We start from the raw sequence: 25,776 nt of genomic DNA, 5'->3' as shown, positions 1-25,776 counted from the left end.
CTCAGTTAGCCGCTGCGGCCGTGATGCAGCGCTGGAATTACCTTTAACTGCTCCGCTAATGTGAAAGCGGGATGATGTATGTGAAGGTGATGATGGGGGCAGCAGCGGCGTCAGGCAGCTCTTTTACCCCCATGCAGGGTGAATAATAACCACTCAGGTCAGCAGCAGCGCTTTATTTCAGCTCACCTTGCAGCGTCCTGCTGCGGCCGCCTGAAGCCCGAAGATTAAACCAGAACTGAGTCAAACAAGGACACACGGCGATAAGAAAACCCATCCTGCAGCTCACCGCACGCTGCTACGAATCATTCAATCTGTCAATTATCAACTTCTGTTCTTCTTTATGGTCTGTAGATTTCACTCAGAGGTGTTTTTGGTTAACTTGAGCTGCAAAAACACAAAATCTTACCATTTGTTGTTGTTTCTATTTCAAATACATCAGAACCCTTCAAACTAGACAAAACCAACTCAAAGTAACTTTTCAGCAAGATATAGGAGCTGGTTTAAGTCAATAAATCCAAAACATTGTTGAAAAAGTACAAGTTGCCCTAGCAGATTATTTAAATGATCATAAGAGATTTTTCCCATAATATATAACAGGCCGTCAAACTCATTTTCGTTTTGGGCCAAATCAAGATCATGAATGCTCTTAAAGGGCCGGTTGTGCCAAAATTGACAAAACCTGCTTAAAACAGTTTCTTAAATCCATTTCTTAACATTAAATAATATTACTGAACATCTTTTCAGTTCCTCCAGAATTTTGCGATTTTTGTGAATTGTTTGCAATGAAAATCAAAGTTTTTGTGGTACTAATTTGGAAATATTTGCGATATTTGCACTTATTTATGACGGTAAATGCAACTTTTTATTACTCGCCCAGCCCTAATTTCACACCAGGGGCCTCCATGTTGGTCTTGTCTGTCTGATCCCAGCATTCCCAGAGCGTTCGGACGCTGCCGCTCCAGTGATTGATGGAGCTATTCTTGCTGTGATGACCCGTTACGTAAAACCCAGTCAGACCCTAAAAATAAGAGCTGGCTTTCCAGGACGTTCATTGTTTGTTTTAGTGCAGCAGCAGCAGGAATCTGAAGCCCCCCGACAGCCCAGCCTGCCATCCAACGCGCGACCCCTCCCACATTAGTCACATTAGAGCCGGGCACGTGTGGCGGTGCATGAAGGTTATTGACGTTTGGCTCAATGTGACGATGGAGGGAGGGAACCAGGAAGCGCTCGGTTTCCAAACAACAAATAGGAGCCAAGCAGAGAGCCAATCAGCAGACAGAGATCCAATGTAAATATAAAACGACGACAGAGTTCACAGATCTGAAAGTTTGCATAACTTAAATGAAGAAACCTTAAATCTTTATTTTTCACATTTTAATTTTCTGTTTTATCAGTGTTTACTCAGATTTTAGACTTTTTAAGACCATTATGAATGACATTTAAAACCTACATCATGTCAGAAATTTCCAAAAAATATTGCATATTTCATAAGTAGTGCCTTTTTGCACATAATGGATGTAGCATCAAACGTGAGTCAGTGGCAAGACAGACACAAAAAGACAGAACCCTCTGGTAAGCTAGCTAGCTAGCAAGGGTTTATTAGCAGCTAGTTAGCAGCAGCATTAGCCGCCTCCAGTCACAGATATATTTGTGTCCGACTGAAACTTTTGCCTGATAGCAAAATCCAACAACAAAAATAACGACATAGAAAATATGAGATTTTCTAAGTAATTCTGCCAGAAAACTGCAAAACTGCTGAAAACTGAAAACGTCAGAGTTGCTCTTATGTGTCATTGAGCAAAAATTGTCAACCGACAGCTCGCAATATACTGTCTTCAATAATCTTTTTTAATGGCAAAATATTATCAAGGATAGAGGAGAAGCAGGTCGATCGACATGTCGATACTTTTAAAGGGGCAGTAAAATCTATTTTTTTAGCTTTACATCATATTATTTACATTTTTCCCTCATCAAAAACAAACCTGGAGTGCTGCTTTGATTTTTTCACGCATGTTTGAGAAAGCCTTTAATCTTCACTACAGTCATTCAGTTGTGCAAAATGTCTAGGTAGACTTAGCTCCGCCTTCGAGATGTAGCTCCTCCCCCACTCAGCTCCTTCAGACTAGCCGGGAGCAATTAGCAAACACCTGGGGTAACTGAGCATTTGATGAGCTCATTATAGGAGCTACATCTCAGAGCAGCGCTGGTATAAATGTTGTTAAAGGGTTAATAGAGGAGCCAGATTATGATGACTTCCTGAAGGTGGAGTTTCAAAAAGAGCCGGAGCTTTTTAAAGAGACAGAGACCCAATCTCATGGCGTTAAATTACAATGTCAAATTCCTTTAAAATCATATTTGACATGTGCAGCATTTTTATAGCAAATGAAGGCAACAGTTACTTTATTATGCTATAAAATGTGCCTAGAAATGACATATTACCGCCCCTTTAAGGTTTTCATCAATTAATATTAAAATATGTTGGGTTTTTTCACGGCCCACTCAGAACCACTCTAGATTACGTTTTTAAAGTGAAACAAGAAAAACAACCCAAAGCAAAATTTATATTCATCCTTTCAGGAACAGGAACAAACATGATCCAAATGTCTGTTTGTGTGGAAAACCTTCAGTTCCTGAGGTTGACGGCGTCTCATTTTGTCTCTGGCAAAGCTGTCTTCAAACCTGCAGCTCCTCACATGAATAATCGCCTCCATTAAGGCAGGAAACTGAGGCGCAGTCATTGTTTGTGCTGCTTCCCTTTGAAAACACCGTAATGACACCCTGACAGTGAATCATGAGCGCATCGAGCGTGTGATTACAATCTTCGCCACGCATTCTAACGAGCCCGCCGTTACGCCACAGCGCTGTTTCCATCGGTTGTGATTTTATACGAAGGCGCGCGCGCTGGTCTGACGGCTTCACCGGCCGTGCTAACGGAGTCTGGAGAGAGGTCACGGCTGCACGTGTGAGGAGGCTTTTTATAACAGCAGCACACACTGATTTATTTCAGGGATTTGCAGAAACAGCAGGGCTGAAGGTGAGGACGACCAGACAGGAAACATGATCCTTTTCATTGATAAAGACTGGGTGGATTGATCGGAACAGCTTTGACCGATTGGTAAAATGATGCAGATCTGAACCCAGAAAAATCTACACAACTGACCCTCGAATGTTACCTGATGCAGCAGGAAAATATGTCATCTCTCTGCATGCCGGCAGTCTGTGGGTGACCTGGGTAATTTCCTAATGTGTCCCAGTGGAAAAGGAGCGATTCCTTGGTGAGCGCTGAGATCACCTTCACCTGCAGATGTGTCCAGAAAGCAAACAAGGAAAACCAGTTTACTGCTGCGCCACAGCTGCACAGATGTTGAGAGGAAAAAATACTTGAAACTGAGATTCATCCACAAGTTAAAGTAAACCTTAGATAGGAGAGGAAAAGCAATTATTAATTTTTGGAAGACTTTATGCTTCTGTCATGATGCCTGTGTTTGATGGTGGACCCAAATGCAGATGTGGTAGATGAGGAATGTTTTAATAAAAAAAATGATCAGAACTTACAAAAAACAAAGAACGTAGGGAGCCAGAGAAGAACAAAAACATAAATCCAAGGGAAAACATGAGCAGGGTAAACCAGGGAAGAGACGGTTTACCCAGGAGGAACCAGTAACTGAGAATGAGTTGAATATAAACTGGGAAGGTTGATTACTGAACAAGGAGCAGATGGCTGATTAGAAACGGATTGCAGGTGTGATGAGAGAGAAAGAGAAGAGATAAAGAATAACTAAACCTAAGGAACATAATAAACCAGAATCATGAAGGAAGGACTGAACTAAAGTAAAACAGGAAATAAACTAATCTAATAAAGAAAAACTAAGGAATACAGAATAAACAAACCTTAAAACAACACAGGATCCTAACAGCTTCCTGTTTTATAATGTTTGTTGCTGCTATTAAGCTAAACTGAAAATATCTGGAACTGCAGTTGAGATACCCAACCATCCATTGTCTTATCCTCTGCAGGAACATGAGGGGCTGGCGACTATCTCCAGCAGTCATTGGGCGAGAGGCGGGGTACTTCCTGGAAAGGTCATCAGTTCATCACATACGCACAAACTCACACCTAAGGGCAATTTTAGAGAGACCAACTGACCCAACAGTCAGTGGCTTCAATTGAACCTTAACACCAGAAGAGACGAAGCTTTTCTAAACACAGCTGTGATAACAGGAAATCCTCCTGCAGGCCTGAGTTACTGATACTGAACAGAGAAACTTTAAACTTCACAGGACAGCAGACTCTGACCTCAGTATGGATTATACTGAAAATAAAAAATATAATTTTTCGATAACACTTATATCCATATTTGGTTTCTATGATAGGAAAACTCTTTTTGTGATGTTGTAGATACCAGGGGCCATGTATGGTGAATCAGTGTAACAAACCGGAACTGTATCAGATTTTACTCAGGGTCTGTGTGCATCTTGGTTAAATTATTTTTTCATTACTATTATTATTGGGGCCTGCCATGCAAAGCAATGGCAGGAACCTATTACTATTGTCGGAGAGAAGCGTCTCTTTATTATAATTCTTTATTTTTCTTCCGTAACCGTTAATGCGGCTCATACCGCTGGGTGCACACCTACAAATGAGGTATCAAAACGTGCAGAAAATTCACGCCATTGGAGCTATTATTTTTGGTGGGATTTGGGCTTAACGTGGCGACATAATTCGCAAAAAACTGCGAAAAAAACCCCATTATAACTCAATGGGAAAAATCCTAGAAATACCCTATTTTTGAGGATTTGCTGTGTCGTCACAAATTCACCTAGAAATGCCATTCAAATTTCATTTTGTAGATACGTCTGTGATCTCTTCGAAAGTGAAGACGGCTCGTCGATACCAGTTACGGTTTGTCCACAATTTGCCTCTAAGCGACCCAAAGTTTCTCATTTTTCTTCAAATTAGAGTGACAGCCCATCTCGGTTCATATCTGGGCACAACATTTCTTTCTCTCATCACTGTAAATGCTCTGAGTGAGGTACAGATATGAATCTCGGGACTATCGCAGAAGACACATTGAACTGTCATACGCTCGAAACGCTTTTCGAATATGTATTACGGTTCCCGAACAAGAAGGATTTGTTTCCAATGCTTTTTTTCAGTAAAGTGTGTTTGCTCAAACACACTTGTGTGTTTGAGAGCTCACAGCTCAGAGCTCACACCTGCTGAGACCATTATTTGCCATAGCAACGGAACTCAAGAGGCTATTGGCTGCTGATTTGGACTACGAATACGCATCGCTGTAGTTCTATCTATCCTCAGTTGAAACAGATCAGGACTGAGAACTGGCCTTTAGAACTACTGCTGCTATGGGCTGTATATAACTGATTTAACTCAGTAACTGTTACACATGGGATTAGTTTGGAACTTTAAAATGGAGCATAATAATAATTTCAAAATAAAAGCCTTGAATAGTTTTACATCAGGTAATTGCTGTTTTTGGCTTTATTTGACGTTTTCATCCAAAGCACTGTTACACATGGGATTACTTTGGAACTTTAAAATGGAGAATAATAATAATTTCAAAATAAAAGCCTTGAATATTTTTACATCAGGTAATTGCTTTTTTTGGCCGTATATGACTTTTTCATCCAAAGCAATGTTACACATGGGATTACTTTGGAACTTTAAAATGGAGCATAATAATAATTTCAAAATAAAAGCCTTGAATATTTTTACATCAGGTAATTGCTGTTTTTGGCTTTATTTGACGTTTTCATCCAAAGCACTGTTACACATGGGATTACTTTGGAACTTTAAAATGGAGAATAATAATAATTTCAAAATAAAAGCCTTGAATATTTTTACATCAGGTAATTGCTTTTTTTGGCCGTATATGACTTTTTCATCCAAAGCAATGTTACACATGGGATTAGTTTGGAACTTTAAAATGGAGAATAATAATTTCAAAATAAAAGCCTTGAATAGTTTTACATCAGGTAATTGCTGTTTTTGGCTTTATTTGACGTTTTCATCCAAAGCACTGTTACACATGGGATTACTTTGGAACTTTAAAATGGAGAATAATAATAATTTCAAAATAAAAGCCTTGAATATTTTTACATCAGGTAATTGCTTTTTTTGGCCGTATATGACTTTTTCATCCAAAGCAATGTTACACATGGGATTACTTTGGAACTTTAAAATGGAGCATAATAATAATTTCAAAATAAAAGCCTTGAATAGTTTTACATCAGGTAATTGCTGTTTTTGGCTTTATTTGACGTTTTCATCCAAAGCACTGTTACACATGGGATTACTTTGGAACTTTAAAATGGAGAATAATAATAATTTCAAAATAAAAGCCTTGAATATTTTTACATCAGGTAATTGCTTTTTTTGGCCGTATATGACTTTTTCATCCAAAGCAATGTTACACATGGGATTACTTTGGAACTTTAAAATGGAGCATAATAATAATTTCAAAATAAAAGCCTTGAATAGTTTTACATCAGGTAATTGCTGTTTTTGGCTTTATTTGACGTTTTCATCCAAAGCACTGTTACACATTGGATTACTTTGGAACTTTAAAATGGAGAATAATAATAATTTCAAAATAAAAGCCTTGAATATTTTTACATCAGGTAATTGCTGTTTTTGGCTTTATGTGACTTTTTCATCCAAAGCACTGTTACACGTGGTATTAGTTTGGCCCTTTAAAATGAAGCTTAACAAAAATTTCAAAATAAAAGCCTTGAATATTTTTACATGACGTAATTGCTCTTTTTGGCTTTATTTGACTTTTTCATCCACAGCACTCTTACACGTGGTATTAGTTCAGAACTTTAAAATGAAGCATACTGAAAATTTCAAAATAAAAGCCTTGAATATTTTACATGAAGTAATTGCTCTTTTTGGCCGTATATGACTTTTTCATCCAAAGCAATGTTACACATGGGATTAGTTCGGAACTTTAAAATGGAGCATAATAATAATTTCAAAATAAAAGCCTTGAATGTTGTTACATCAGGTAATTGCTGTTTTTGGCTTTATGTGACTTTTTCATCCAAAGCAATGTTACACGTGGTATTAGTTCGGAACTTTAAAATGGAGCATAATAATAATTTCAAAATAAAAGCCTTGAATATTTTTACATCATGCAATTGCTGTTTTTGTCTTTGTATGACTTTTTCATCCAAAGCACTGTTACACATGTGATTAGTTCGTAACTTTAAAATTAAGCATAATAATAATTTCAAAATAAAAACCTTGAATATTTTTACATCATGTAATTGCTGTTTTCAGCATTATATAACTATTTTAACCCAAGGACTATTACGCATGGGATTAGTTTGGCCCTTTGAAATGAAGTTTAACAAAACTTCCAAAATAAAAGCCTTGAGAAAATTTTAAATCGTACCGAATGGTGCATGTCCGCCTCGCTTAACGTTCTTGCGGTTCTCCGCGTGCCACTGGTCACGTCGCGGCGTTCTTTAGCGTCGACGCCGACTTGTGGCGTGACGACGCCGGGCCCAAAACCCCACGGGCGCGCCTTGGCAGGCCCCGGCTAAATTTCTTCCGAAATTTTCTAGTTTTTACAGATTACAAGCAGATAACTTGGAGTAAACATTTGTTAATGGAGAACGTTGTTATTCCCTACTGTGATTATTGTTTTCTAACAACGTTCAGTTTGTAAATAAAACATAAACTTTTTTTTTTGTTATAATTATTAATGCTGGAGTTCCACAGGGTCGTGTATTCGGCCTCTCCAGCTGTTTAACTACCATAAAGCCAGACTGATAACATAAATGTTTGCTTTATCTGGAAAATCATATCCATAGTTAACTCATGAATGAATGCAAATTATCTTAGCCCTATAAGATTACTGCATTTTACCTATCATGGAAGAAAATGAACAAAATCAAAATATTTTGAATGGGATTAAAACAAGGGAACTAAGCAGAATGAAATGATGAGGAGTTTAATGTAGAACTATAATATTCTATAAATGTAATGTAAATTTAAAAAGACTTATTTGTGTGCTGTTTTTATGATTTATTTGTTTGATACAAACCTTAAAAAACAACAGAAACGTCTGACCTTACAACAAGTTTTGTTTTCCTGGGGAAGATTCCTTCAAACCACAAAGCCTAAAAGTCTGTAGAACTCCTTCAAATTAAGTGAAAGTGATTATTTCAGATTAACAGATTTTAAAGCTGCTGTTCAAAGTAAACATTCTTCTCTAATTTTACCTGATTTGATTATGAAGTAGCTGATCCCAGATCAGTGTCTGTCAGCAGAGTTTAAATTAAATCAAAACGAGGGAAACCGCTCAGCTGCGGCGGCTCATTTACACTGGAGTGTGGGATTTCACCAGTGGGGAGGTGTCCCACTTTACGTCCAGTGTTCAAGTCATTCATGTCCTAATTCTATTTCACGCTAATTCAGTCTCATGTATGAAGCGTCTTCACAGCAGTAAGCATCTGCTCCTCACACTCCTGAATTATTGCTCAACATCTCTGTTGACGACGTTTTCTAAAGTAAATCTGGAAGTCTGTTTGAATTAAAGCAGCTTTTTATGAAAGACCAAGAAAGCAGCACTTATCTTACCCTGAGAAATCATGAACGTACCTTCAAATTCTGCCTAAATATTGATAAAATGTGGCTGTGGCACAGTTGAGCCTTCATCCTACATAAGCTGGAGTTCTGCAGAATAAACACAACAAGCTTCTGACCATTTTTCAAACCCAACTCCTCTAAGTGACCCAGAACAGCATAGTTCAAACCTCCGGCTCTCTAACATCCATTATGGTGACAAGGATAACTTTTTCAGGCTGGGAAAGTCCTCTCTGCTCTGTTTGGATATGAAAAGGGGCAGATTTAATATTTTAATCCCAGAGGTGGGTGAAACAGTCCAGGAACCACCTGAAGACGAGGTGACTGTGTTGGAGAGTCCCATAAACTTTAAAGAGGCCAAAATTATGATAAATCACAAACATAAAACGAGTTCAGGTCTTATCTGTGGACAGAACGAGGAATAATCAAGAGTCATGGCTCAGCTTCAGTTATTACTAGAACCTAGAGATCAGGCCCAAACTCTGGGTTTGAACCTTCACAGACGCATAAAGACAGTTACAAAATCAGCCTTCTGTCACCTGAAGAACATTTCCAGGGTTGAAGGACTAATGTTGCAGCAAGATCTAGAGAGACTCATCCATGCATTTATAGTTAGTCGCACTGATTACTGTGACAGGTCTGCCTAAAAAAAACAATCAGATCCAAAACTCTGCTGCTGGAGTTCTGACTAAAACCAGGAAGACAGAGGACATCGGCCCAGTCTGAGAGACCTTCCACTAGACTTTACTTTTATTACTCTATAAATCACTGAACAGCTTAGCAACCTTCCAGACTTCTCAGGTCTGGAAGAAGCCGCATGGAGAAGCTGCATTCAGCTTCTATGCACCACAAATCTGGAACAAACTTCCAGATAACTGCAAAACAGCTGAAACACTGAGCACCCACCTGTTTAGAGCTGCTTTTGAACCATAATAAATGGAACATTGATCAACATATTTGATGTGTATTGATGATTTTCATGAAGGTTTCTCAGATTGATGACTGTATGACGTTTTTATGACTCTTTATTTTTATGTTTTTATGATGTATAGCACTTGAACTGCAAAAATGTGCAACACAAATAAACTTGACTTGGTGTTAAGAGTTGCCCCTTTAAGGTTTAATCCAGATGTTTATCGTTTCCCAGCGACCTGAAACATTGTCTGAGCTGGAGTCCATCAGGAATGATGGACCGGAGTGATGTTTCACCAACATGTGGAGGGAAATGTTTCAAACGGCCAGCTGGCACGTGTGTGTGTGTGTGTGTGTGTGTGTGTGTGTTGATGTTGCTGGCGATGAGCTCACAGGATGCTGGGAATGAGCCGGTGTGTTGCTGCAGTGGCTGCAGCCAGCTGGGGTTGGGATTTCACCATGAGTCAAACGATTTGGGTCGGAGTAATGAGACAGACACACGGAGAGAGGATGAGTAAGAAAGATTTTAAAGTGGACTTGGAAACAGGAAGACAGGTTGCTGCACCAAATTCCCTTGAAGTTTCCAAAAGGTATAAAGGAGCTAATAAGCAGCCGGAGCAACCAGCGAAAACTCTCAGTTTTGGTTTTCCGTCTGGCTTTAACAGACTCCTCATTGGTTTTGGTTTCAGTGAAGTTTCTGCAGATTTCACCAACTCAAATTTAAGACTTTAAGGGAGGGAGGGAGGGAGGGAGGAAGGAAGGGAGGGAGGGAGGGAGGGAGGGAGGGAGGGAGGAAGGAAGGGAGGGAGGAAGGAAGGAAGGAAGGAAGGAAGGAAGGAAGGAAGGAAGGAAGGAAGGAAGGAAGGAAGGAAGGAAGGAAGGAAGGAAGGAAGGAAAAGTAGGAGGGAAAACATGAAGGGAAACAGACAGACAGACAGATAGACAGACAGATAGATAGATAGATAGATAGATAGATAGATAGATAGATAGATAGATAGATAGATAGATAGATAGATAGATAGATAGATAGATAGATAGATAGATAGATAGATAGATAGATAGATAGATAGATAGATAGATAGATAGATAGATAGATAGATAGATAGATAGATAGATAGATAGATAGATAGATAGAAGGAGGGAAGGAAAGAAGAAAACTATTTACAGTGTGATTCTGAATAAAACCTGGAAATAAACGGTTTTTTCCAAACTCTTTTCCAGACAAAACCCCAAACTGGAAAACAATAAAAGATACTACAGATTTATATTTATACATATTTATATTTATATATCCAGTAACATAAGCTACACTAACACTAACTAGCCACATAGTTCAGATTAAACTCTAACATGATGCATTCAAGTCTGACAACATGTGTAAAAGTTTCAAGGGTGTAAAACCTTTTGCAGTGGAAGTATCTGTATTAAAATGAACTTGATGCAGTTTGTGTCTCTGTTCCTGCTTCTGCTCGTTTCTTCAGTTATTTTCTGAATGACTCCCCCCCTCCTCGGGGTCAATCCATGGGAAAAGAAAGTTTTCCTGCAGCCCTGAGAGAAATCCAGTTATTTTCGGACAACACGTCACCGGTTTTAGTTGCAGCCCAGAAACTTCTTTCCATCATCCAGCTCGCTTTCTTCCCTCTCTCTCTCTCTCTCTCTCTCTCTCTCTCTCTCTCTCTCTCTCTCTCTGTCTCTCTCTCTCTATGAACTTGTTGCACAGCTGTGTTGTTCCCCGTTCTCACGCACGGCGCCGCACGCCCGCAGCGGCGCACACATGAGCGGGCAGCTTGAGGAAACGTCAGCAGGTTTCGGCTCGCTGCGTGACTTTGCGGTGCCCGTTTTCCTTTCAGCGAACGACTCAAGGATGGACGCGTGACGCACCGAGCCACAGGTATTCATTTAGCGGGGGATCGTTGAGGATTTTTTGCGGGATTTCTTAAAAAAAATTTTTTGCATGAAATCTCTTCCATTTTTGGAGGTTTATTCCTCAAGATGCATGGTTATTTTTTGGAGCGTAAACAGCGACCCATGTGATAACCTTGAACCAACAGGTTCATTACGCACGACACTTTATGTCGGAAAATACAGTTTTTTCTCAATTGTGACTCATTTATGGTCATGAAATCAGATTAATCTCGAGCATATGTGCTTGCATGTGTGTTTTTATTTCCTCCTCAGTGAGGGAGCGTGCACACACATCAGCTCGGGGAGGGCAAAGCCTGCTTAAAATGCAGCGAATGTGACAGCCGAGCCCACAGTCCAGACTACAGCAGCGCCTGGACTGGAAAGGTGAAGCGGGGTGGGGGCGGGGGGCACCAGCAGCATGACCGTGGTGCCCGGGGAGAACCTGGATGAGACGGTGGCACTGGCCGCGCTGTCCGCCCAGGATGTGTACGACCCGGAGCGAGCCGACAACCAGGAGTGCTGCGAGCGGGTGGTCATCAACATCTCCGGGCTGCGCTTCGAGACGCAGCTGAAGACCCTGGCCCAGTTTCCCGCCACTCTGCTGGGGGACCCGCGCAAAAGGATGCGGTTCTTCGATCCGCTCAGGAACGAGTACTTCTTTGACCGGAACCGACCCAGCTTCGATGCCATCCTGTACTACTACCAGTCTGGCGGACGGCTCCGGAGACCCGTCAACGTGCCGGTGGACATCTTCATGGAGGAGATCAAGTTCTACGAGCTGGGGGAGGAGGTAATCGAGAACTTTAAGGAGGATGAAGGGTTCATCAAGGAGGAGGAGCGGCCGCTGCCGGAGAACGAGTTCCAGCGGCAGGTCTGGCTCCTGTTCGAGTACCCCGAGAGCTCCGGACCCGCTCGGGGCATCGCCATCGTCTCCGTGCTGGTCATCCTCATCTCCATCGTCATCTTCTGCTTGGAGACCTTACCCGAGTTCAGGGAGGAGGCCCGGATCTTTGATGGGGTGATTCCGACAAACCGCACCGCCGGCGCCGAGCCGCCGAACCCGTTCACGGACCCATTCTTCATTGTGGAGACGCTCTGCATCATCTGGTTCTCCTTCGAGCTGCTGGTCCGGTTCCTCGCCTGCCCCAGCAAGCCCGCCTTCTTCAAGAACATCATGAACACCATCGACATCGTGGCCATCATGCCCTACTTCATCACGCTGGGGCTGGAGCTGGCGGAGCACCAGGGCAACGGCCAGCAGGCCATGTCACTGGCCATCCTGAGGGTCATCCGCCTGGTCCGGGTCTTCCGCATCTTCAAGCTCTCGCGGCACTCCAAGGGGCTGCAGATCCTGGGGAAGACGCTGCAGGCCAGCATGCGGGAACTGGGCCTCCTCATCTTCTTCCTCTTCATCGGGGTCATCCTCTTCTCCAGCGCCGTGTACTTCGCGGAGACCGACGACCCGGAGTCGGGCTTCAGCAGCATCCCGGACGCCTTCTGGTGGGCCGTGGTTTCCATGACGACGGTGGGCTACGGCGACATGTGTCCAGTGACCATCGGTGGGAAGATCGTGGGCTCCCTGTGCGCCATCGCCGGGGTCCTGACGATCGCGCTTCCGGTTCCGGTCATCGTCTCCAACTTCAACTACTTCTACCACCGGGAGACCGAGCACGAGGAGCAGTTCCAGTACACGCACGTGACCTGCGGGCAGCAGCAGGCGCCGTTCGGCGAGTTCAAGCGGAGCGACAGCCGGCCGTCGCTGTCCAAGTCCGACTACCCGGACAGCGAGGACGCGGACTCCGTCAAGTACACGAACTGCAGCCCGCACAAGGCGTACGGCGGGAAGCTGACGGACGTCTGAGGCGCCTTGTTTCCGCCATCAGAGGGAATGTTTTCAGTTGGATCCCCTCTCCACTCCCGACACGGTCTTCCATCCAGCAGGACAACTGATCAGCCTCTGTAGCACTTTACTGTCATTAGTGAGCAGCTTTAAGGTTTACATTCTTCTGACACGGGACCAAATTAAAACTCAGTTTTAAACTTAAAAAAAAAAAGCCTGCGAGACAACACGCAGGGTTAGGAGTGAGAAAAAACAAAAACAAGAAAACCCTCATTGAATTAAACACAACGAATCTGACGTGAAGCTTCTTCCAATACAACAGCGCCATCGTGTGGTCAAAGCGGCTCACTGCGCCGCCGTGGCAGATGCAGTTTCCATGGCAACCTTCCAGACTTTTCTGTTGTTGTCTGGTGCAGGAGCAAAAAGTGAGGAGGCTCCAAACCACCATGTTGTGGAAGCATCCATGTTGTTAAAAAAAAACAAAAACTGAGATGCTCAGCAGCTAATTACTAAAGACAAGTTAAAATAAATTATTAAATACAATAAAATACTAAGATTATAGCTTACAGCAGCAATTTAATACATTAACAGTTCAGTTTTAGATGTTTCAGAGCTCAACCTCGTCTATCGTGGATATAAATATGTTCAAAAAGATAATTTAAAGAAAAATATATAAAGTAAGACATTAAAATAAAAAATCAAGTATTAACAGAAAATACTAAATTATATTCACGCTTTATAGTTGTACAGTAGCACAAAAAGGTTAAAAATAGAAACATAAATCAAAATAAATAAATAAACAAAACATCATAGGATTTTCCTTTAACGGAGTTAAGAAATAATAATTTTTTAAAAAATCCCAAGCTCAAATAGTTTTTCAAAAATAAATTTAAAGTATTTAAAATAAAAAGATCAGTCTCTTGCTTTCATAGACATCCCCAGCGGTTCTGATCCATACCTAATCCAAGCTGAAGGCCCTTCAGTGTTGGAGCTTCCTGGTCCAGCTGCACCTGGACTCACCTGGACAGCGGGCGGAGCAGACGGAGCTGCTGGAGACAAAAACAGAGGATTTTTAACAAGCTGACGGAGTAAAAACCTTCGCTGGAGTTTATCAGACTGATGGATGTTTGAAGGAAAAGTCTGACGGCTCTTCAGCTCAGACCAACATTCAGTTCTGGTCCCACAAGGTGAGCCATTAAACGTTGTGTTGTCACTTCCTGTCTGGCCAACATGTTGCACACAACATTTTAATCAGTAAGCAAATTTAGACAAAGATTTGGTTTAGAAACCCAGAATCAGTCCCTTCATTTGGCCAGATGGGGGCAGTACCAATTAATTTTGATCAGTTTATTTTAGTTCCTCCTGTTGTGTGAAGACAAAATGTGCATTTTTTTCATTATGATTGTTTCTTTAAATAATGTAAAGTTAAAATGCAGAGAAAATAGAAATTAAACCTGATATTAAGCAAGTTTCAAAGACAAAACAAAAGCACAACTCCAGTCTAAAACAGTTCAAGTTCACAGAAGTACTTCAAAATAAAGAAAAGCCACCAGAGCTGGTAAGAGGTTCAGACTTCCGTTTATACGCAGATGTTCTGCATCAAAACAACAAAAACAAATAAAGATTATCGTTATTTCATGAAAGAAAATAGCAAGAAATAAAAGCAGAAAGAAAAAGAAGTTGTGAAATTATGCAACTCAAATTCATTAAATTAAAAATGCAAAAGGATTTTTTAGTTTCAAAAGTTTTACGAAATCTAAAAATTCCTAGAGATCCAAAACATAAAAAAAACAAAAAGCTTTGGACTGTTGGCTTAGTAAAAGAAAAAAACACAACTTCAAAATTTTGGGGGGCATCAGTTTATTTCTGGTTGGTAGATCAAACTTTTACTGTTTGGCCTTGTAGTCAGGGGGCCGATCAAAGTCATTAGAAGGGCCGCAAATGGCCCCTGAGCCACACTTTGGACACCCCTGACCAAAGGGATTTTCCTACAGGTTTAGTAGTAATGAGGACTAAACTTCCCAAAAACATGTGATCACAGTTAAGCCCTAACTTAACAAGAGCTTAATTCTGTAAATTAATACTAGCAATAGAAACTACTTTTTTCTTTTTTATTACTAGTATTAGTAGTAGCTGTAGTAATAATAGTACTGTTGTGCAGCTGTAAATATAAAGTTTGCAGCTTAGCAACAGACAGGCATTTAAACATGTAAATACTCGTTTATCATCAGCTAACTCTGTAATCCAGCCAAAACCAGATAAAAAGGGAATCTCAAAATGTTTACCAATAGAGGATCAGCTCAGCAAAGATAAAACTCAGCAAAATGACTCCAAACACAAAATTACTTTACTACGATGAACGGTAGATACAAAAAGACACAAAAACAGCAGAAGAAGCACAAATGAAGTTTGACCGTCCAGTAAATCCATTAAAACATGAGAAAACAAGTTAGTAAAGAACCGAATACAGAGCAGGATGATAGTAACTTTTTGAATGATGTTTTATTCACAGCTGAAAAAAGATTCATAGCTGCATTCAGATTTAAAATCTGGACAAACAGAAACCTTCAAAGTTTCTGCTGATTGTTGTTGTACTACTGTCGGCCTGCAGGTGGCAGCAGAGGCTCTCAGCAGAGTTTTTAATTCTGTTTCAATGTGAACACTTTTTAAAGCCTTTTTAGCCTCTATTTAACTTAGAATAATATTCCAGCAACATCAGCAGACCTTAAAAATCCAGTATAATAACATTATTCATACTAAACAGTGAAGTTGTTGCAGGAAATCACCAGAGTTGTGATTTATAATGCTCTAAACTGTGACGTCTGTCCCGGTATCTGACCTCATGGCTCATTAAAAGTCATGCAGAAGTTTCAGAAGTTGGATCTGAATCTGCAGGATGATGAGAGGAAACAGGAGCCGATCAGGTGGAAGATCTCAAGTTCAAGTTAGACGGAGAGGAAATGAGGAAAAGAAGTAAAAGTGACAAATTGCAGAAAGACAGAAAGAAAAGGAGGACATCAGTCGGTCATGTTACGTAACACAGCGTCTCCGTCCTGACAGCTGCAGACATGACAGATCCAAGAAATATTAAACTAACTGCTTCCACCTGGAGGGATTTACTGCAAACGTCTTCCTCATGTGAACCAGAGCAGGCAGCTCCGCTCTGACAGCTGTTGTTAGTGTCCGTGTCCCCGCTGTCCCAAAGCCTCAAGGTCTCACCTGGAAAACCTCTGGAGTCCAGAGGAGACGATGCGGGGACAGACAAACACACGTTTCCACATCCAGCTGATAAAATTCACCATCAGAAGCTTCCAAACTTCATTTCTACTAGCAAAATAAATACATTTGTAAATATATTCAGAAAAATCACAACAACAGGGTTGATTCTGGTCTGGATCACGTTATTAAGCAAGTGTCTCATTAAAAAGCACAAATTAAACGGAAGAAAACAACCTACATTAACTATTTAATCCTAAATATGAAGCAAATCTGGGAAAAATTAGGAGAAACTAAAATGTTCCCATAAAAACTTCGGAGGAATATCACATAAATATTCTCTACCAGGAAAAATAAAACCAGACAAAAAGGAAGAAATGGCGGCAATTTAAAATAATAAAAACAGCTAAAATAAGAATCATTAAATTTATTGTAAAACACAAGAAAAAATTATTTAATTAAACAAAACTTAATTAATAAGCAGTGCAATGGTAAAATAAAACTAAAAAGAATATAACAAAAAATTAGAACCATGAAGATATCAAAAATAAATTTCTTTTGGCTTTACAAATTCTTTTATTTTTTATTTATTTTTTTATACAGCAATTTCAAATAGAGATCCAAAATATGGGGAAAAAACATAAAATTTTATTTAATTAAATATAATTTACAGGAAAAACATGAAAATAGTCAAATAAATACAAAACAAAAAAGAATCTAATGAAATAATTTTTCTAGAAATGAAACATTATTTAAAAACATTTTCTTTAGGCTTTACCAAAAAGAGGAAAAATATATATTAAAAAAGCTGCATTTTTCTCAAGTACAGAAAAGAAAATTATGAAAATTATTTAATGAAATAAAATGTATTATCATTAAAACGTTTTTTAAAAGTGTTAAAACAGAGATATAAAGTACTGTAAAAATATATTTTAAATTATTTAATGAAATATAATAAAATAATAATAATACATTTAAAATAAAAATATATTTTTTAATAATTTTAATTTGTTTTATGAAAAGAAACATCAAAATTTTCCCCAAGATCCTAAAAACTTTCTTTGTAGCTGTTTTATTGCAGATATCAACATTAACTTTTAACTAATGATGGTGCAAAGAAAAACAGAGACAAAATCTGTATTTTCATCACTTTTTAAAAAGGTTTTGAAAGACAAATCACAATAGTGACATAAAATCAAATGAATCAAAAATCATTTTTCTTGATTTGGAAGAAAGTTCAAACTTTTATCCCTTTTTTAATCTGCTAAAATGTGATTTGTTCCAGTTTTTATTATAAACATTAAATAACTTTATTTTAAGAAATGTAACAGAAATTTATACTAAGCTTGACTGGACAAACTGCTGCTTTATAAACTGCATATATAACATCACTGCAATTTAAATGTTAATTATTATTTATTTAACATTTTAACTAAGCAAATTACAATGTTTGCTTAGGTTTCCTTTAATCTATTTAAGGAAAAAACAAAAGAAATGCAAAACGTTGCTCAACTTTCTCTGCATCACCAAATGTTTCAGTTTTCAGTCAAATTAAACTTTTCATCTCCGCTTTTTCCTGCTGAGCCTCGTGGATTTATTTCAGAATAATTCAGAGCCTTCAGTCTGTGTTTCATTCAGCCGCTGTTATTTAAAGGAGGCTTGATGAATTACAAACACGCAGGCTTAAACTGTCTGAGCAGCTGCTTAGCAACAGGATCACAATAGCATGTTGTTTACATATGCGGCTCCTGCAGGTACAGACTGAGTGCAGCGCCTCCTGCTGGCTGAAAAGTTTAGCTGTTTCTTTTTTACACCATGAATAAAATTAAAATCTAATGGAAATCAGAGGCAGGAGTCAATTTCCTGGTTTAGAAAAATGATAGAATTCTATTCGCTGTCTATCTCCATGGCAACAGTGGACACTTCAACCTGATTGGGTGATTTTCAATGCTACTTCCACCATACTGTTTCGCTGTAGCGACGAGAAAAGACACATTGAAAGGATCAATTAAATGTTTTTATGAATTGATTAAAGAAAAATTGATTGAAATCGATTAGGAAATATTTTTAAAGATGGCCGACAAGAACTGGGTGAATCTGAGCAACACGTTGCAGGACGGCAGAGAGGCAACAAAACCCAAGGAATGGAGGGATGAAGATTTAAACAAGACAGGAGAAGATAGAATGAACGAAAAGGTGAAATAAAAGTCTAAAGTTAACAATTAAAGAAGAAATGGGAAAAATGACCAAAATTTCAACAAAAAATAACCACAACGCAAGTAAGGAGGGAACAGAAGTAGGACAGGAAGAAGGAGAAATGGAGGAAGGAAAAGAGGGAAGGACAAAATGGAGGAAGAGAGAAAGAGAATAAAAGAAAGGAAGAAAAGAAGGACAGTGGTGGAAAGAAGGAAGGAAAGAAAGGAGTGATGAAGGAAGGAAGAAGGTCATAAGGATTTAGGAGGAAAACTTTGAGGCATTAAGGACATAAAGAGGCATCAAGAAAGGGAGGAAGAAAAAGAGACAAAGAAAGAACAAGAATGAGAAAAAAATGACAGAAATATCTTTCCATGCTTTAAAAACACAGAAGTATTTGCATATTAATCAGATAAAAACTTGATCGAGTTCAGAAAGAATGGCAACTATAAAGCTTTCATCTTTACAAGAAAGACGTCGGCTTTGTTTAATGTGTTTAATATTTTAATTTAACTTTTCTAATCTTTCGTGAAAATATTAGAAATCGTCTCAATTGATCGTATTTCAGCCTCTGCATGTTCGTCTCTCAGCATCTATTTTTAGCTTTACTACAAAGAACTGGTGCAGCAGTGCTTCAAGATGCCAGCGGATAAAACCTGTCTGCAGTGGAGCACACGCAGCGTACAGCATGGAGCATGCAGCACACAGCATGCAGAACACAGCATGCAGCACACAGCATGCAGCACACAGCATGCAGCACACAGCATGCAGCACACAGCAACAGCATGCAGCACACAGCAACAGCACACAGCATGCAGCACACAGCAACAGCACACAGCATGCAGCACACAGCATGCAGCACACAGCATGCAGCACACAGCAACAGCACGCAGCATGCAGCATGCAGCACACAGCATGCAGCACACAGCATGCAGCACACAGCAACAGCACGCAGCATGCAGCACACAGCAACAGCACGCAGCATGCAGCATGCAGCACACAGCATGCAGCACACAGCATGCAGCACACAGCAACAGCACACAGCATGCAGCACACAGCATGCAGCACACAGCATGCAGCACACAGCAACAGCACGCAGCATGCAGCACACAGCATGCAGCACACAGCATGCAGCACACAGCATGCAGCACACAGCAACAGCACGCAGCATGCAGCACACAGCAACAGCACACAGCATGCAGCACACAGCATGCAGCACACAGCATGCAGCACACAGCATGCAGCACACAGCATGCAGCACACAGCATACAGCACACAGCAACAGCATGCAGCACACAGCAACAGCATGCAGCACCAGCATGCAGCACCAGTTTGCAGCTGGTTTCCGGCTCGGACCGCCGGCCGCCAGCGCGTCCCGCTGCAGAGCTGCACTGTCCTGGGATCAGTCTGACAGGACGCAACGGAAAGCGTCAGAAAACGTCCTGAACTGACGCAGCGTTTCACAGAAACAGCAGAATCAACGTCTGATTTCAGGTTTTACAGATAATCCATGGTATGTTCGTCAAAATAAACACAAATAAAAGCCAAAAAATTTACATTTTTTCTCCATTTTAAAGAGTTAAACATGCAAACAAGACGAGAATTAATTTTAGGTGTAAACAGCAGAAATAAGAGAAATAAATAAACCTGTCACAATAACGCTAAACTGTCCCAGAAATTATTGTGATTAATTAATAATAATAATAATTTTGTTAATTAAAATTTTTTTATAATTTAAGTAATAAAATAATTTAATTAAACCAATTTAATTATTTATTAAGTAAATAATATTTATTTAAACAGAAAACATCATTTAATCTTCCATCTTTAAGTCTAAACCACTGATGATGATGTCACTGAGGACAGCCAATAGCATAACAGCTGTTTATTTCAATACATAAGACTAATCAATCCAATTGATCTGGAGATCAGAGGAGTGTGAATATTGGTAATACTACCTCAAAAATATCCACAATGACCAGAATATGAGGAGAAAATCTCCAAATGGCGACACATCTGTGAGGCTCGTTGGCGCCGCAGCGTCAGTGACAATCAGTATCAATAAGTGATTTGATCTAACGAGGAGGATCAATTCATCAGCTCAGATCGGCTGGATTCTTAGAGGAAAAGCTCTGCATGTCAGATCATGAGTCATTTCCGAGGGTAAATTTTTAATCAGTGAGTGAATTCAATAATTAAGCAGTTTGAGACGACAGTTTAACAGGAAGTGAATTTTTCACTATTCCTGAGATTATGACTGGCTGTGGTGAGGAACTCACAGACTTTTCTAAACTCAAAATATCAGATATCAACACCATAATCGTTTGACCTCTTTGCACCATAATGTTGTTACAGATATTTGCTTTGTGGATTAAATGCAGAAATCAATCAGATTGCATTAAAAACTGAAAGTAGGGATATTAAAACTGGCACTGACATAAAAATGACATCCGATATTAATACTGCTTTCTAGGGCTGCAACGACTATTTTGGTTAATCAGATAAAAAATTTACATTCTACAGATTTTCATGAAGTGCTTAGGCCTTTTTTATACAATATTAGAAATACATGAAAATACAAGAATAAAAATAATTCAATACCTATTTTTAAATAGAAAAATAAGCATTTTAATACCTACATTTTAATAACATACCGTTCTGAACTGGGTGAAGCTAAAACTATGACATTTGAAGAGTTGCATCTTACATGCAAAATATTTTTGTACAGTTTTGGTTTAATTACTGCTCTAAATATGTTGGTGCCTTTTTTGAGTCTGTATTCTCCAGTTTATGATTAACCGATTACTAAATAAGTTGACGATTATTTGAATAATCGATTAATCACGATTAATCCAGTTAGTAGTTTCAGCTCTTCTGCTTTTCTTTCCTGATATCATATATGTTATATTTTCTTACAATTTCAACTCCTTGTACAAGCTTTAACTGTTCATGCTAATTTATTGTGCATCACTGCATAAAAACTAATTTTATTTCATTTTTTAGTTTTTTAAATTATTATTATTGTTTTTCTCCTGGTCGAACTGTTTTTAGTCAATTCCCACCAAGAACTTTTATTCTTTTTTTTGAAACTTTGTATTTTGTAAAGTTTAAAGTCCAAGTTGCTGCAGCAAAAACATAGCTAAGAAAGTTGATATGGAAACTTAGCGACCTTCAAATCTGCCTCCTTTTGCTGCAGTTCTAATAAGATAGAATATTTACCGTCTTTCATTAAATGATTCTCTTTCCTCCTCTTTTTCAGGGAAAGATTGACGAACCTCACTAATCCACTCCAGCTGCCACCATCCTCCTCATCCTCTCCAGCTTCTCTCCTCGGATGAAGAAAAAAAAAAACAAAGCTTGGATTAAATACAAAAACAAAACTTCACGAGAAACTCGGCTTACTCTCGGATTTTTACAGAGCACAGACTCTGAGGTACGAATCAAACGTTACTTGAATCATCAGCTATGTCCTGCGTATACTTAGATGTTGTTTGGGAGGTTTCTCCTGTTGCTGTAGAGAACAAGAACTTGTTGTTGCTGTCTGTATGTCGCATATCATATCCAAACCAAATCACCGCATGCTTGGAAAGTAGAGCATGTAAACAGAAGAAACGTGGGAACATCGACAGCTCGCAGATACGGAGAAGTTATCCTGTCAGACAGATGACTTTAGTTTTTTAAAGTATCATACTATATATGTTTTATACTGGGAGGTTGACATGGGGAATTATTTTGTAGATTTTTAACTTTTTTTTTTTTTTTGCCTTGGTGAAAACAAAGCAGCTCCAGCAGGCAGCTCTGATGAACATGTCTGCACCAGTGGGAGGAAAAATGGGGGTAAAAGTGTGAAAATGCATTAAATCCAGACATCCGTTTATATCTGAATGTTTCTGTTTGGATCTCTGATCAGAATGCTGTATTCCTGATTTATCACTACCTCAGTGTCATCTCACTGAAAAAATAAGCTTTAACACCTGAAGGACTGATTATTGTCACGAACACCGCTCAAGTTATCTAAAATGTTCTCAATTTAACCTCTAAAATATACAAAGAACTAAACTATAAAGATGTTTTCACCTTGATATCAGGTAGAAAAGCACGTTTAGAGAAACTTAATGAGCCTCAGATGTCCAGCCTGGGTGAGAAAAGTAGCTTTTTTGCACATTGTTTTGTTTTTGCATTTTCTATTAGGTTAAAAGGCAATAAGGTCCTGCAGAGTGGCTCTGCCTGTCTTCAACATTTAACAAGAAATCAGTCCAGCACAAATTTGAATTTTAAATATATCTGAAATTTGGGAAGACAAATAAACTGGGAAACTGTAGCACTTTTTAATATTGCTCAAATTTCTCTCAAATTATCTAAAAGATTCACATGTATTTGGAGCACGATGAGCTGCAGGTGGAAACAAACCCCCAAGATGGCAGTGTTTTTCTTTGTGGTTCATTTTTAGCTTCTTAACTTTTATTTCAAAATATTTGAGATTTAAAAATATAAAAACAAAACGACTGACACATTTATGTGTCAGTCATAAATGTTAACTACTTTCGGTTTCCCTCTGGAACGAAGCTGAAAATAAATAAAACCTCATTTGAGAAATATTGGATCTAAAACGCTGGGAGAATTTTAAGCTTTTGTTAATTAAATCACTGTTTCTCAGCATAATACTGAAAATCAGATCGTTACCAGGGATTGGACGTCACTGCTAACCCATCACAGTGATGCCAACATTTTGTTTTGGGTAAAAATCCCACCCAGAAACTGCTGACACTCAAGAATCACAGAGTTACTAAATTGTGACGTTGCTGATATATATCAGTGTATCATCAGCGTAGAAGATGTTTTGGTTTTACAAAATCAACATTAAGGGTTCCTATTTTAAAGAGCTTGGGATATTGCAACACATGAGGAGTTGCTATGGTAACTAACACAGAATGACGTCCATACTTTGACACCAAAGATAGGCTGCACCATGGGGGGGTCCTTGTAGGTTGTTGGAAATTCAGTGGGATTTATTAAGAAACACTTTCACAGTTTAAATTTTATTATCATATTGGTAACCTATTTCTGAAGATGGGCATCTGAAACAGGGCGGGCCATGACGGCCTCATGCCTCGGCTGTGACCCAATCATGACCGTAACTCAGCATGGCATGTTCTGGCATGTAGCTGCATTTTGATACAGTTTAGGACAGTTGTGTTAGCTTGTGGTGCCAAAATGAGGATATGTGGTAAAATCAATGTGGAACAATGCTGCTGATGGTTAGCCGAAGATCTTGGTAGAACATGAGTGGTTCTGATCATCGTCTTGGTGAGGTCACACTTTGGGGATGCAGTGTGAAGCATTACATCTTCGTTTGTAGATGTTTTAAGCATCTACAAACTTTTTCTGCAAGGCTCTGATGGTTTATTGTCGTGATGTCAGTGTATCCTTGAAGTCCAAGCATGGCTTGGCTATTGTCACATGAAACAGAACTGGCCACGATGGCTTCATGCTAGGCTACAACCAAAATTATGGCAATGTAACAGTGGTGAAGTGTGAATGGGAATCTGAGAAAGTTGTGCAAAGTCACAGCCCAGAATGTGTAGCAATCATCAAGGTTCCCCCCAGAAAATCTGGTAAGCCCGGTTGTTGTGGAGCTTGGCAGTCATAGTCAAGTTAGGCTAGGTTATGGCTGTCAAGATAATGAAGACCATATTAAGATATTTGTCCAGAGCAAAGTAGCCCTAAGGGAAGTGAGCCAGCATCTTCATTGACCAAACACGTTTAGACACTGATTAATGTCAAAGTTTGGTTGAAAAGTTGTTGGGATGAACAAATGGTTTTCCAGATTTTCTAAATTTGAGTTGAAGGAACAATAATTATACAACCATAAAAGTTGCCCAAAGACAGCAGCTTCTCTCCAGAGAATCAAACATTGTACAGAAAAATTGTAAACTTTATTGTATCTTTTTCTGTCAAAAATCTGAGCAATTGTCACACAAAGTTTCGAAGGCGTGCAGAAATGTTATCACAAAGTTTTAATGGTAAATGTTGATTTATGTTAGCATGTTGTCTTTAGTTCTGGATGTAGGAATAGCGCCACCTGCAGCTCATCAGCTCAACTTTTCAAACTGCTAAAACCAAACAAATTCAGGAGTTTCTTATATATACAGCTGTGGAAAAAATTAAGAAATCACTTAAAATGATCAGTTTGTCTGATGTTGCTATTTATAGGTATATGTTTGAGTAAAATGAACATTGCTCTTTTATTCTGTGAACTACTGACAACACGTCTCCAAAATTCAAAGCAAAAATGTTATATTTTCTTGCAAAAAATGAGAAATAGTCAAAATAATGAAAAATATGCAGTGCTTTCAGACCTCAAATACTGCAAAGAAAACAAGTTCATATTCATTTAGAAACAAGAATACTAATGTTTTAACTCAGGAAGAGTTCAGAAATCAGTATTTGGTTGAATAACCAGCAGGTTTTCAATGGGGTTCAGTGCAGTGGGCTCTTAATTCTTCCAGAGATGGATATTTGCTGAACTTTTTGGATTCATTTGGACTGAAAGGCAGGTGCTGTGGGTTGAGACAGTGGACTGAATCCAAGCTCTCGCTCTCTTGTTGAAGGTTTGGTGTATCGACAAACCTGCGTCACTGCAGCCCACATAAACACAGAAGTTCATCCACTCTGCAGCGTTCGTCTGGCCGTCACTGCTTTTCTGATGCATAAAAACAGCCGAGGGAGATTTCAGTTGGACTGAAGCTCTGACTGATGATTAATGTGTTCTGCATACTGTAAGTGCAATAAAAATGCGACGTTCCCCCTGCGCGTGCGGCAGCGTACCGATTATGACAGACGGCCGTGGCTGCGGTCAGACTGTTCATCCTGTAAAACAGCTGCTGTTTCGTTTTTCAGCTGAAAACTTCAGGTTCATCACCGAGTCTTTCTCATCCTCCAACAGGAAGCAGCAATAGATTCCAGCAATGTGGGAACTTTGAAGTGGAAGGAGTGTTTGCAAAACGCTTTACTATGATTTCTTCAGTTTTTTTTTAAATTCCATTTGTTGATGTTTATTTTTGTGATCTATGTTTGATAAAAATAAATCCTTAATTCT

The 25,776-nt window shown here is 39.3% G+C and overlaps 2 protein-coding genes across 2 annotated transcripts in view; one reads left to right on the top strand and one right to left on the bottom strand.

The window, feature by feature from the left end:
• The window catches only part of LOC102225248 (rho GTPase-activating protein 8-like), a 56,173-nt gene extending 41,862 nt beyond the window's left edge, over nt 1–14,311 (bottom strand). Inside the window, exons 1-2 of the mRNA XM_023350622.1 lie at nt 14,227–14,311; nt 3,174–3,298 (exon numbers count right to left, since the gene is read on the bottom strand). The gene's annotated coding sequence lies outside the window, so the exon portion shown is untranslated. The remainder of the gene's footprint in view (nt 1–3,173; nt 3,299–14,226) is intronic.
• On the top strand, nt 10,711–23,349 carry LOC102233803 (shaker-related potassium channel tsha2-like). Its single transcript, XM_023350288.1, has 3 exons — nt 10,711–11,414; nt 11,702–14,455; nt 21,937–23,349. The coding sequence occupies exon 2, from the start codon at nt 11,847–11,849 to the stop codon at nt 13,287–13,289; it is 1,443 nt and encodes a 480-aa protein (XP_023206056.1). The 5' UTR covers nt 10,711–11,414; nt 11,702–11,846; the 3' UTR covers nt 13,290–14,455; nt 21,937–23,349.
• The last annotated feature ends 2,427 nt before the right edge of the window (nt 23,350–25,776 follow it).

Source organism: Xiphophorus maculatus, chromosome 17 (genome assembly GCF_002775205.1).
Source record: "Xiphophorus maculatus strain JP 163 A chromosome 17, X_maculatus-5.0-male, whole genome shotgun sequence".
NCBI lineage: Eukaryota > Metazoa > Chordata > Actinopteri > Cyprinodontiformes > Poeciliidae > Xiphophorus > Xiphophorus maculatus.
This window is presented reverse-complemented; position numbering and strand designations above follow the sequence as displayed.